Source organism: Taurulus bubalis (genome assembly GCF_910589615.1).
Source record: "Taurulus bubalis genome assembly, chromosome: 17".
Lineage (NCBI taxonomy): Eukaryota > Metazoa > Chordata > Actinopteri > Perciformes > Cottidae > Taurulus > Taurulus bubalis.
In genome coordinates this window covers 14,257,958-14,271,836 of record NC_136605.1, presented here as the reverse complement: position 1 = coordinate 14,271,836, position 13,879 = coordinate 14,257,958, and the positions used below count along the sequence as shown (strand labels likewise).

The 13,879-nt window shown below is 42.2% G+C and overlaps 2 protein-coding genes across 2 annotated transcripts in view; one reads left to right on the top strand and one right to left on the bottom strand.

Annotated features, from left to right (window-relative positions):
• cep112 (centrosomal protein 112) overlaps positions 1 to 7,426 on the bottom strand; it is a gene marked incomplete at both ends in the record, with an annotated part of 88,092 nt that extends 80,666 nt beyond the window's left edge. The window contains 4 exons of the mRNA XM_079233626.1: positions 1,698 to 1,770; positions 6,572 to 6,723; positions 6,944 to 7,134; positions 7,327 to 7,426. Coding sequence (XP_079089752.1) covers positions 1,698 to 1,770; positions 6,572 to 6,723; positions 6,944 to 7,134; positions 7,327 to 7,426 — 516 coding nt within the window. The remainder of the gene's footprint in view (positions 1 to 1,697; positions 1,771 to 6,571; positions 6,724 to 6,943; positions 7,135 to 7,326) is intronic.
• A 1,078-nt stretch (positions 7,427 to 8,504) lies between these two features.
• prkcab (protein kinase C, alpha, b) overlaps positions 8,505 to 13,879 on the top strand; it is a gene marked incomplete at both ends in the record, with an annotated part of 89,759 nt that continues 84,384 nt past the window's right edge. Inside the window, 3 exon segments of the mRNA XM_079233421.1 lie at positions 8,505 to 8,541; positions 8,544 to 8,835; positions 9,136 to 9,167. Of these exon segments, the coding sequence (XP_079089547.1) occupies positions 8,505 to 8,541; positions 8,544 to 8,835; positions 9,136 to 9,167 (361 nt within the window).

Sequence of the window (13,879 nt, the reverse complement as noted above, 5' to 3'; positions counted from 1 at the left end):
GTTCTTACAAGCTTAAAGACATACAGTACACCCACATGTGTTCGCCTCCTGCACTAACAGCTTTCTACTCCATCGTTATCTCCATCTCCTCCACCCTCGCTCTCCTCCCTCTCACATACAGCGCTCCAGATGTTTGGCAGTTCCACATCATTTCCGTCATGCAGTAAATTCCACAAGAGGGGCATATGCAGCTTAACTGCCTGTCATCCTTGTTTTCCCCAGCCTTTTGTTACAACGGGCCTCCGGATTTCTTTTATACAGTATAATTCGAATGCTTCCAGGGGTTCTCTGTTGATACAAGATCAGTTTACTCAAGTCGAAGTTGGGCAGCAAGGTTGAAATGGGGGAAATATCTAATAAAGTTGAGCGAGCGATAGGGAAAGGAGAGATGTTGTTTAATTTGATTAGGATCTGGTGGAGTGTGGACCTTGGCTGTATCTCAACGGAACTGCACAGACAGAGAAATGGCTGAATGAATAGCTTGGGATTAAATGCCCCTTCTGATTAAAAAGGCATTAAGGTCCCAGAGCCTCACCCTCCACAAACAGAGTAAACGTTTCATTTCAATATCTAGGAATGCCGAGTATGCGGGTCACCGGCTGTTCAAAGCAGCGTGTCACAGTCTCTGTATCGAACCAGGAATTAAACGCATTGTGTTCAACACTGCTAAGTATGAATGGCCTCAAATGCTTTTGGCCACTGATGTACTCGCAGTTGTGCAAACATGGTCTTTGACCATGAACATGTTCGGGAGATTTATGGTGGTTTGACGACACAATAAAAGCCCTGAAAAGATATTTCTAAACCAGCTTTGCCGTCCGACATAAACAAACAATTTTCTACCAAAGTTAGAACAGAAACAGAATCACAGAAACATCTCTCAGTATGACATAATGTCATTTAACAGCACCACCAACCCCCAAACATTAAGTTGCATCATCACCTTTGTAATACAGTTTAAACACAAACTGGACACTAAAACCTCCATAGAGGTAAGTTTCAGCTAGGTGCACCTAATAAACAGGCAGCTGTATGTTAATGTTAATGTAGAAGAATGTATGTAGAAGAATGTATTGTGATCACAACTCTTAGCTCCACTTTTGCCACTTGAACCAGCAACTCATGAGTTCAGGGAAAATCCTTTCGGCTTCATGGGGAAATAAGTTCAAGAATTTCCAAATTGGTCGACATTAAAGAAGAAAGCAAAACATTGTGGCCACTGTTTGTATTGGCACCAGCGGGTTTACTGGTAATATTTCAATGTGTCATCACAGCGACCTATAAATCTGAAAAAACAACTTGTAGAATTTTAAAAAAGGGACAGTTCCCAAAAAAAAAAACTACACATTTCTCCTCTTACCTGTAGTGTGTCATGGAATTAATGGTTTGTGAAACGAAATGTACTTTTTATATAATGTAATATTGTATTTTTGAAATCTTTAAGAGCTGATGCATTTAAAACTATGTTGAATATTAAGTGCGTGTTGCTTCACTCTCATCAGCGATGGATTTTAAGTTGCCACTCAATTTAGATTGTTTTGATGCGAGTGGCCGAGTGTTGGGACATACTGATAAAAAGCTCGACTAGTGAGAGGAAACGTATACATTTCTGATTTTGAGGTGAACTGTCCCTTTAAGACAACTCTGGCAGGGAAGCCCAGAGGAGTGGTTGACAGTCTGAAACATGTTGAACTAACCATCCTGGCATCATATTTGAGTGGACTGGAGGACATCGGTCGTGGTGGAGGCTTTTCCTCATGCAGTCTTCTCCTGGAAGAGAAAAGAAAGAAGCAGAAAGTAAAGTGTGAGAGGTTACCCTGTAGTACAATGTGTGTGTATGCTTTTGTCCCTCTGTTTGCATATGAATGTGCTTGCGTAGGCAGCCTGCCTCGCTATTTACACAGATCAACATCTGGCATTGGTTGCATGGTTTGTGGTCTGTATTTCATCCCATCTGAACAATAAACGTCTCTGCTATACATCACTTTGTTTCCACGGACAGCCCACGGGGCAGCAGTCTACGGCTTGTACAATCCTTTTATAATCATGCACCTCAATCATTGTCTCATCATGTCCTGGTCCATCATGGCTTAAACAAGGAGCTTTTCAGGGAAACTGATTATATTCATTGGCACACAAAAACACACGCTTCTCATTTTACTCCGCTTTTGGCCTCTCTCACACACACACACACACACACACACACGCACACACACACACACGCACACACACAAAGGCCTAACGGAGCTCACTATCTCATTAAGCGCAGGCACATGAGACACTAATGGCCCACTAATGCTAATTGAATGAAGATGTGAAAGGAGACGAAAGGATGTAGGACAACAATGAAGAAGAAAAAAGTCGCTGTCATTTAATAGAGACGTCAAATTGCGTTCTAGAGGGCACTGTTCCACACTCGGCATGGAGCCGATGGGCGCTCTTTTTCTCCCATATATTAATTTTTAGATTTCTGGAAATTTGAATTTTGAACCTCATTTGTCACATGCGCCGTTATCTCATAGAGGAAAGCGACATTGCTGTGAGGTTTCTGGAAAGACTGCCGAGTATCGAACAGGAAGGATATCTGTTCAAACAGCATTTGTATCTGAAACCTCAAATCCCTCAATTTAGTGAAAACGCCTTCAGTATCAACTAACGAGTGGAAGGCCGGCTAAGTTATTGCTATGTTCCTGAAATATATGGGTACTGTTTAAAGCTTATATTTAACTGTATGGACAGTGTTAATATGTTGCATTAAATTACTTGGTGTTATATTTTGATAAGTGACTGATAAGTATTTTGTTCTCAGGGCTTTTTTGATCTAAATGATGAATTTAAGAAAGATTAGCTAAACTAAACCTTTTCTTTGTCACATAATGACATATTTACTTTACTGTCAGAGAATATGTCAAAGCGATTGGTGCTAAATAAGATAATAGTAAATCCGATTCTGGGTACATAAAGTGGACAGTTATGAGGACACAAATAAGGATTACAGATCCGACCCTGGATAGTATCCTTAGAAAAGCACCAGGGTTTGTAAATGCTCAGGGGGAACACCTCAGTGAGAGTCAGATTATTTTTAAGACAGGTTTCTTGGTTGGTTTTTCATGATTAATTCATTGAAGAGTGTGCAGAGGCCAGAAGAATTACAATATCCAGTCTTGATGCTGCCCAGTTCTGGAGCCCTATACTAATATGAAATAATGATATTGTACAGTTAAGTTGATGTCCATTGATTGTCCATTTACACACCAGGAAGTCTCTCAGTAAAATGCCATGTGTTGTAAATAATGCTTTATAAATGCACAAACTGACCCAAGAACCATCAAAGTGCTGATGCACAGTTACAATGGGACGGCAGCATTAACGATTACAATACAATACTTTTGCAAGAACACTGTTGTTTGGGACTTCAGCTTTTGTGAGTGCTTTTGTGTGCGCGCGCGCGAAACTTGGATAAGCGGGCCAAGCTTTGCAATCTTCGGCCTCTAAGTCAACAGGTGGATGAGGATAATTGAATCAGATGTGTCTGGAGTCTGAGGCCCAGAGATCAAAGCAGTGGCAAGTCAGGCCAGAGCTACACACACACACACACACGCGCACACACACACACAGAAGAAAATGAGAACACCATGTAGAGCCTCAGAAGTTGCAGCTTGGTTGATTAAAGCAGCCTGACATCCATACCCCACCCTGACCTCCAGGTGTAGAGCCAGTGGGCCCAGGTCTCAGCCTCGGGCGCCCTCAGGAAGGCTGTCTGACCTTGGGACACAAACATCTCTCAGCCCCTGCCCTGCACTCCCTCCACCATAACACAAAACCGCCTGGAGGCAATATCAGGGGAGACACTATGACCTAAGAGCGAGAGACGTGAGGCGTTCATACTAGCATCGATGGCGGACTACTGCCACTGCAAGGACAATGTTATTGTTGTACATACCCAGAAAAAAAGGGGAGAGTAGGGAGAGTGGAAAGGGGGGAGTAGAATAGTTCATATGTGGATGAAAAGCACACACATGGAATGCAGAAGTCAGAGGAAGAGACAAGAGGAAAACAAGAAGATAAAAAAATAGAAAGAAAGCCCTAAAAGAGAGGATGGCTAAAATGGTGAGTAGAGTAATGCAAAAAGAGATGAACTAAACTTGAACACCTGACACGAGGAATGCAGATTATAAAGTGAACATGTCAAAACCAACACACATCCACCATTTTCTCCTGTATGTCTTTATCATACTCTGTCTCCTTTGAACACAACGTGACATAAGAAGATGAACAGGACATGTTGGCTAATCACCAAAGCTGTTTTGTATGATCTCTTTACCCTCGCTGACAGCATTTGCTTTCCCACAGCATTCCTCTGTAGGAATTAGTGCTATAGATAAAGCAGTGGCTCCATCTTGTGGATAAATTAGGAACAGCAAGGAAATATCTGAACGCATGGTGGAAGCTAAAAGAAGCGCTGCCCATCACCTGACTAATGGCGAGTGAGACAGAGATCAAACGTGGCCACATCATAGAGAGTCAGATGAGTTCCTTCCATTTAATCTTATCTAAATGAGAGAGACACATAAAAGGGCTCTTGGTCCAGCTAATTTCCTTCATCAGGACGTTAGCCTGTGATCTGAATGTTTCATGGTCTTATCAGAGTCAGAAAATCTGGTTCTCAGCAGTCTGCTCCCCACAAAACCTCTCTATCCAAAACTCTCTACAGCAGAGGGGAGAAATGGCTGTCATACTATTACTTGTAATGTAAGCTTACAGCATCTATTATGCAAATAGAGGGAGCCTTTTAGTCACACCAACAGGTCAGCCAAAAAACACCTCACCACAAGAGATCAAGTCATATAAAAAAAGTCTATGTTGATTCTGATTAATCAATCCAAACATATTAGAAACAATATTATTAATTGATACAACAATTAATTTATCCAAACATATTTATGAAAACAAACTTCATTAATAAACTTAACAAAAGCACTGGAACATAATTGTGTCCATTCACTTCACACTCAAGGAGCGTGATAAAGTATGCTGGCATTTTAAATGTACTTAATTTGACCATGTTCCAATGTTACGGTACACACAGAATTAAAATATGTTCTGCTGGTGGGACACGGCCACGGGCGAGATAATAAGTGTGACAAATATTTAAAAGACAAGTCCTAATAATACGTTTCTAAGAATCAAATATTCTACAACCCCGACAGTAAAATATGAATTGCATATGGCAGCAGAGGGCCTGTACTCTTTCTTACACAGTGCCCTGGTGGATATTAAGCTCTTTGCTAGACTTACAGTGCTCTCTTTTTATTATGCTAATGAGCATATCAAGCCACTGGGCTCTGATTTGCCTTTCCTTGTTAATTGGAATGAAAAACTCTGCGCCATTACTAACATCACTTTGTCAAGCGCCTGCACTGCCTGCAGTCAGAGGAAATATCCCTGAGCAAACTAGGATGACTGGTGATTTAGGGATGCGTGTTGAAAGAGTTCACACGGGTGTGTTAACGTGATTAAATGTATTCATGTGATTTTTTTTGCAGGTGTACCAAAGTAGCACATGAGCTCTCAGACAACTATTTCTAATCTACTGGCACACTTCAAAATCTGAAATACATAAATGTATGTTTTAGGCCTTTAGTCGATGCTCATACAAGAATAAAAATCCAACTATTTAAGAAACAAGCTAATGAGCTACCGAGCCTTATTCTGTGCTTTCCGCTCTGCTCTGTGGGGGTTAGACCTCAAGTTCAACAACTGGGAAAGCGTAAAAAGGAGAATAACAGAACGATGGATCGAGAATACAAGAGGTTCCACATCCTCTCATGCTGTTATGAAGTGCATCTCTTTGAAAAGTCAGAATGGACAGCTCAAGCAGACTGATGCAAGAACTTGGCAATGTCTTTGGTTTTTCAGATAGTGTTGCTGAGCAAATACGATAGACGATCAGTCACGAAGGCTGTGTATATCCAGCTTCACAGCCAAGCTCAATTTTAGTCTGATAAAATAACATCAACGAGTTATCTTACGAGTTATGTAGCTCTCTCTTTCTCTCTCTCTGAAGGATTTTACGTTGTTAAACGTCTATTTGTGCAGACACACAAAACTATAGTTGAATGCCCATATTTGCCTTTTGTCTGTAAAATGTGATGCATTTCGAAAGAGAAAGGAGCCAGGACACATAACTGCGATTCTGACCAGCCACTGTGAATTCTTCAAGGAATACATTAGAATATGTTCCGCTTAGGAAAGTTATATATTGCTAATAGACCGGTATAACTGACAGATCATATAATGGGCCTGTTCATTTGACTCTGCTGTCACCCTGTTTCTTGCTGTTAGAAGGGTTCATTCACTTCACTGTTAAACCTGAATTAAATCAATAATCACAAGATACATGTTTGACTTCTCTGTCTGTAAACATGCTCCTCCAAGTTGGTCTGAATGGACGTGTGAACATTGAAATAAAACACATCCAGCCATTGGACCATATATTCTGGCTCTTAGTCAGGACCGTGCACCAAGCTAAGTATATATTTAAGTGAGTTAATGTTCAAAGGAATAGTACCTGTGGTGAGCTGCAACAGGTGTGGAACTGGCTCGGTCCTGAAGCAGACTGTCATCAGTATAGCCACCCAGCTCTCCCGTCACCCAGTCAGGCAGACCTGCAATGCTCTGCTCCACAGATCGACCACTCAGTGGTTCATCAAAGTAGATTGACTGAAAATGAAAATTCACAGACAGGAGAAAAAAATTTGGTTAATTAAGTCAGTTTCAGTATTTGCACAACTTTGTAATGCTCATGAAATCAGTTTTTTAAAGATGCCGATCTGACTCATGTCACTATGTTTCATTAACTTGACTTTGAGGTACTTTATTCTACGAATGAAGGCGGCATATAGTCACTACTAGATGGCAACATCAATATCGTCATTCTTACCATGTAGGTCGGGAGTGTCTTGAGGCTGCCAGGCTCTGGTTTGCTGGTGAAAGGCCTCTCTAAGACCCCTCTTTTAAGCATGTAAAGGAGCAAACGAGTATGCATGTTGCGGTTCTTACGACCCATCACACCTGAACCACAAGAAGCCGGGTCACACAGCTTCTTTATCCATATTGCACATCGCTGGCGCTCTGGAGTCAGTGGAAGAGAGAGGGACAGAGGAAATAACTCGACAGGAAATTAAATACATTAATGTATGATCTTGTCAGTGACTCTCTGGTGGCATTCATTTGCTTGGAATAGTATAAGAAACGCAAAAACCAGAGCCAGTGAGATTTTAGACCCCGTTCAGTGAAGTGAACAGAGATGACATGTCCTCTCACCTGTCTTGTTGTGGTGTTTAAGAACATACGGCTTCATGTCCAACAGGAAATGGTCAAACTCAGTGTCCAGCCGGTCCCACGAGTCCTCGTGTTTGCTCATGGTTTTCCTGGGAGATGAACGAATGGATTCAACGGTGAATAAGAAGTCAGATACTGTTAGCGAGCTACATTGAGTGTTTACATCCGACTTGTTCACTCAGTTTCAAAAGAGTGGACGTCTAGCTAGTTATGAGAAAGGGTAACATTGTGTCACGTACTGTCAACACAACGTGGCATGACAACCAGCTAATAACTGCACTGTTCACACACTTGCTAACCTAGTTAACGCTAACTAACCAGCGATGGTTAGCATTAAATCAGGAGTGAGACTCGAGCGCAATGGAAGCATTAGCACACGAGCTAAAGCAGACATGTAAAACGCTCGCGAGGTGTTTTTTTATTTTACAGACTTCCACAAACAAACAGACGAACACGATTCTATGAGTTTATTTGTGATGTAAATGCAAATTAACGTGGGAAAAGCGACTTACTTTGAGCCCGGATTTGGCCGCTCAAAACGGTTCAAAACTTCAGCGTCCTCACTTTACGACACATCCGGTTTCCGTGGAGCGTCTCCCTGTTGCCATGGTTATATATTAGCTTCCCAGTTTGCTTTCAGGCAACGTATTCATTTAGATACCCCTATACTGTGTTTTTACTCCTGCCAGCTTTTTATATAAAGCCCCGTTTCAATCACAGACTGTGTATAAGGTTCAAACTATGAAAGACTAAATCCTCAGCAACATTTAATGGAGACAAATAAGATGGAATATCTGAGATAGCTGCCTGATGTGTGACAGTCTGTTTAGTCAAAAACTGCAATGCACTTTAAATCCACACGATGGTGGACCACATCTGCAGTTGGTGGGATGGTCAGTAACGGATGGAGGGACATGCCTTCTTGGTTCATTCCTTATTAAAATCAAATATAGCCTACATATTATATATTGTTGCACATGCTATATAACGCCTAGCAAAATACCCTGATCTAGTGCATAGAGAAGATTAGAGGACGTGCATGTCAGGTGTTTAGGTAACCTCAAACTTATTAACTCTACCCGCGAGGTTAATTGTGCGCTGAAATTGAAGCGAAATATTCCCACAGCACGTGAAGGCGTACTTCGCCGACGTCACTTTGAATGAAAAAGAAGCGCTCAGCTGTGGTCCGGGCAGAGGGGAGCGTGCGGTCTGTCAGGAACTCTTCCAGCAGAGAGACTGCGCCTCTCAGAGCGGTGACAGAGACGAGGACCTCACAGAAATCGCATCGGGACGACACCAAGTTGTGGTTTGGTTAGTCCCCATTATGGCCGACCATCTTTTACATTATAACGACTCAGCTGGAGTTGGGAACCGATTCGCCCGCAAAGGGGCTTTGCGGCAGAAAAATGTGCATGAAGTGAAGAACCACAAATTTACTGCGAGATTTTTCAAGCAGCCGACGTTCTGCAGCCACTGTACAGACTTCATATGGTAAGCATCCCCAGGGCACACCTGTGCGTTTAATGCAGATAGCCCTTCACTCACTTTTGATGCAGATTTTATACGGAAATATTGGCAATGCTTCAGTTTAAGCAAGTTTAATATATTAAAATGTCAAGTCTAAATGTTATTTAGTGTGCAGATAACACTTTAGTAGCTTTAGTGCATGAAAGATAAAAATAAAAAAGTATAACAGATGCATAAAGCTTAGATACTGAAAGTTAAAACCAGTTTCTGAACATTTTAACTTACTGCCATAAAACAACCCTAATTGTGTAATTTGTGTTGCAGGGGATTTGGGAAACAAGGATTTCAATGCCAAGGTAAACTTACGTGTGTCGGTGCGTTCCTTATTGGCAGAGTCAGAGAAGACACTAAAGTAGCACAACATATAATACAAACAATAGCCACAACATAAGTCCACTAAAAAGCATAGAAGTTGAGCGTGCTTTGTCATGAAGCCATTTGCCATCTCATGCAAACATCCAATTGTCTTAAATATTTTCATTAAAATATCCAATGTGGCATTAGCAAGCGAGTGGTTCTATAACACAATACTGTATAGAGGTTGCAGATCTAGTGACAAGGAAATCGACAAAACAAATTTAAAGTCAACGTTTTTATTTGGTTTTGTCAGAGCACATCATTCTGCAAAAACAAGAAAGCAGCCGATTACTTTGTGTTACTTTGAAATGTTTATATTAAAGTGAAACATATTGACCATATTGTTTACTACTAGTCCTGGAAGACAAACAACAAAGTATGGTCAAATAAGCATTTAAAGAATTAAGGTTAGTTGTGGCCATACCTTTTCAGCGTTCTTTTCAGCCTGAGGAGCACTAAACACCCCTTTGAAGGGAAACTCCCGGCGAGTACCTGGATTTGCTTTGGAGATAACTGGCTCGTTGGTAGCCGTTTCTGGACTGGACGATATAGCTTGAAGGTGGAAGGGGAGGATGGATCGGTTCACTCGCTCTCTGGGTATTGAGAACATTTTGGGTGCTGACAACTGGCGTTTGTTGGCGGTCGTTGAGCGGTCTAGAGGTAGGGTTGGGAAGTTGGGAAGAGGAGCTTCCCTGTTGTGTGGCGGAAGGTGAAGATCCTGTGCTCACGTAATTATCGTCGCTAAACAGTCCTGCAGTATTTGAAGAATGCCCAGTATTCCCAGATGGATATAGAGTATGGACAGGGCCTGGCTGAGGCATTGCTGGAGCACGTTGGGGGTAGCTGTTGCTTAAAGGAAACACAAGTTCTGTGGCAGGGTTGTCCCGGCTCCAGTCTCTTAGACGACCATTAACAAGCCTCTCCAACTTAGAACGTCGGGTGTTGGGCAGGTTTTGTGGAGATGGGACCGAACCTGGCCATTGTACAACTGAAGGCTTCTTGTTGTAGCTTGTGTGAGCAGGGACGAGCAATGCTTTGTCTGGAGCCTTCCAGTCACGCCGATCAAAGATTCCAGAATCCACAGCTTCATCTTGATCATCATCACCGTGGTTATGAGAGTCAGCCTTATAGCGATACCCTGGTACTTTAAAAACAATAAAGTCAAAACATTAGATATTGCTGAGGCCTAATGTGAAAAAGAAGAAACAGCTTTACCTTTTGGTAATCCAGCACTGCAGTCAAACAGCAAAAAACAAATCCAGGAAATACTGCAGGAGGACAGTAAAGAACAAACATCCAATTAAAAGCTCTGTTAAATGTAATTGAAACAAAAAAATGCTCATCAATAAAATATACCACAGAAGGAGTCCAAGAGCCATGGCTAATAGCTGAAAAGCAGCACCCTGTCCTTCTCAGAAGCTCTGGGTTGAGATGTGCAGCTCACTGGACCAGACTAGCTTTGAGCTTAACCTCTGCCTTGTTAGACATCCCTCTGTGTCTCCTTTATATACTGGTCCTACTAACGAAGCCCATTAGCAACAGCTGCTCAGACAGCAATTAGCAGCCAAATCGTTAACAGGTGTGGCTGCTGGACAACACAACCCACTGTCTTGAAATTCATCTATGTTATCCTGAAATATTTTCTAATTTTGCTCATTTGAAGAACACTGGACACCTTTCTTTGATTGCACCTTGTTTTTGGCACAAAGCAGTCGAAAGGCTGGACTTTCACTCAATGCTTTTACGTGAAGTCAGGGTGCTACACATGCCCTGAAATCAACACCCTGATGCCACCATCATTGCTGGTGTAACATTTCCCTCCAGGCATTTGATACTGTGGCAGTCAAAGGGGAGAAAGGCAAAGGAAAGTGTGAGGGAGACAAAGGGGAAAAAAGTGGGAAGACTTATAAAGGGGATTACTGCGGTCACATTAAGGTTAAATCACCAGGATGGAAGCACAATGTAATGTAAAATGAAAGATTAAATAATGGAGAGAGAAAAGGAAGATAATGGAAATTATATATATGATGTATATCTCTAATTAAACTAGATGTACCATTTTGATTGTTCTTTTTTCTTGCATTTGTGCAAGAACATTAATTGATGCATGGCACAGCAACTCCACAGGCTTTGTATGTGACAAAGAGTACTACTATTGAGCTTAAAGTATAAACTGGCAGACATTAATAAGAAGGCCTGATCAGTGTGTAGAGGTGCTGTGCATTTAGAAGGTGGTAATATTACTAAATACAGAGTGGAATGAGTAGAAGCAAACTGATCTATCCTGCTGCCGACTGCACTAGCGTGAAGATAAACTCAACCAAACGGTCTGGCATGATGGTCGTTCTCATGCCAACTGGTGTCATTCTGCAGGGTCATGTTACAAAGTGATGCTGCATTGGGAAGATCTGTAACTTTAATTAACTCCGTCGACCGTATGTCCTCATGGACACATGTATCTTTTACATAGGACTGGGTATGTTGTGTTCGTTCTTACAGTGTGTTGTCCGTATCTGTGTTTTCACATATGTAATCATCGAACAAAGTTCGGAAATTTGTGTTTGGTAGATTATTTCTCCATTCTAACAATGTTTGGCAATAAATTGTATACCGTTGGAAAACATGTTTATTTCCCTTTCAAACGATACCCCATTTGTGAGGAACATGCTTTAGTGTGATGAGCAGCACAGCTGAGTATGAGGGTTGCGCCCATGAACAATGTGCCAAATAGTTTATTCTGCTGTTGCTATTGATTGTTTGGTGGATTGAAGTCTTTTAGTAACAAGACAGACAATTTTACAATGTATTCATTTAATAAGCAGTCAGGAGCTTCAGTAGCATGTGGAAGAACCATCCACAGCAGCGCCTCCCTATGCTGGTGAACGCTGCTGTGGGATGGTATTCCACTCAAGCAGGAGCGGTCTCAAGTCAGCCAACGTGGTTGTGTTGGTCACACTAGCACGAACAGCACCACCAAGCTGATCAAGTGTTCAGCTGGTTGAGGTCAGGACTGCATTCCAGTCGCTCGCCTCCCAGACTCTGATGAACCTGCTCTGTGGGGGCGAGCACTGACAGCTTGGAGGATGAGTTCAGTTCCAGACTGTTGCAAAATGGAATTGCTGCTGGTTGCAGAATCTCATCTTAATATCTTTGCGTCGAGATTGCCTCCAATGAAGCACCTTTAGAGTACCAGAAGCTCAAAACAAGTCACTAGCAACAGCAGAATTAGCTATTTGGCGTCGGCAGAGAAGATTTGGCCCATTTGTCATGGGTGCAACCAACATACTAAGCTGCTAAGCCCACCAATGCATGTTCCTCACAAATGGGGTTTCATTTGCAGGGAAATAAACAGGCTTCCCAAAGGTATACTATGTATTGCCAAGAAACATCGTTACAATAGAGAAATAATCTACCAAACACAAATTTCCGAACTTTTTGTTTAATGTTTAAAAAGACGATACATTTAAACACATGGGACGGTGCTTTTTGAGAGCCATATAGTGGGATAATCTATTTGGTTTCTTCAGAGAGCACATCATTCTGCAAACAAGAAAGCAAGAGATTAGTGTGTGACAGTCACTTTGAAATGTTAAGATTAAAGTGAAACATATTGGCCATATTGTTTACTACTGATCCTGGAGGAAAAACAATGATAAAGTAGTGTCAAATAAGCATTTAAAGAATTAGTCAATTGTGGCCATACCTTTAAGGGTTCTTTTCAGCCTGAGGTGCGGCTGTTTACCCCAAACACCGCTTTGAAGGGGAACTCCTGGAGAGTAACTGGTTTTGCTTTGGCGATAACTGGCTCGTTGGTAGCCATTTCTGGACTGGACGATATAGCTTGAAGGTGGAAGGGGACGACGGATCGGTTCACTCGCTCTCTGGGTATTGAGAACATTTTGGGTGCTGACAACTGGCGTTTGTTGGCGGTAGTTGAGCGGTCTAAAGTTAGGGGGCTCTCCTCCATAGAATCCAGAAGAGGGGCTTCCCAGCCTAGAGGGATAGAAAGGCCGAGCTCCCACATTAGTTGGGTTACTGGGGAATGAGCCCTGTTGTGTGGCGGAAGGTGAAGATCCTGTGCTCATGTAATTAGCGTTGCTATACCGTCCTGCAGTATTTGAAGAATGCCCAGTATTCCCAGATGGATATAGAGTATGGACAGGGCCTGGCTGAGGCATTGCTGGAGCACGTTGGGGGTAGCTGTTGCTTAAAGGAAACACAAGTTCTTTGGCAGGGTCGTCCCGACTCCAATCTCTTGGACGTCCATTAACAAGCCTCTCCAACTTATACATTTGGGTGTTAAACAGGTTTTCTGGAGATGGGACCGAACCTGGCCATTGTACAACTGAAGGCTTGTTGTAGCTCGTGTGAGCTAGAACTGAAGGCTTGTTGTAGCTCGTGTGAACAGGGACGGGCAGTGCGTTGTCTGGAGCCTTCCAGTCACGCCGATCAAAGATTCCAGAATCGAAAGAGTCATCTTGATCATCATCACCGTGGTTATGAAAGTCAGCCTTATAGCGATTTCCTTGTACTAAAAAAAAAAAAAAAAAAAACACAATTAAGTCAAAACATTAGATACTGCTGAGGCCTAATGTGATAAAGAAGAAACATCTCTACCTTTTGGTAATCCGGCACTGCAGTCAAACAGCAA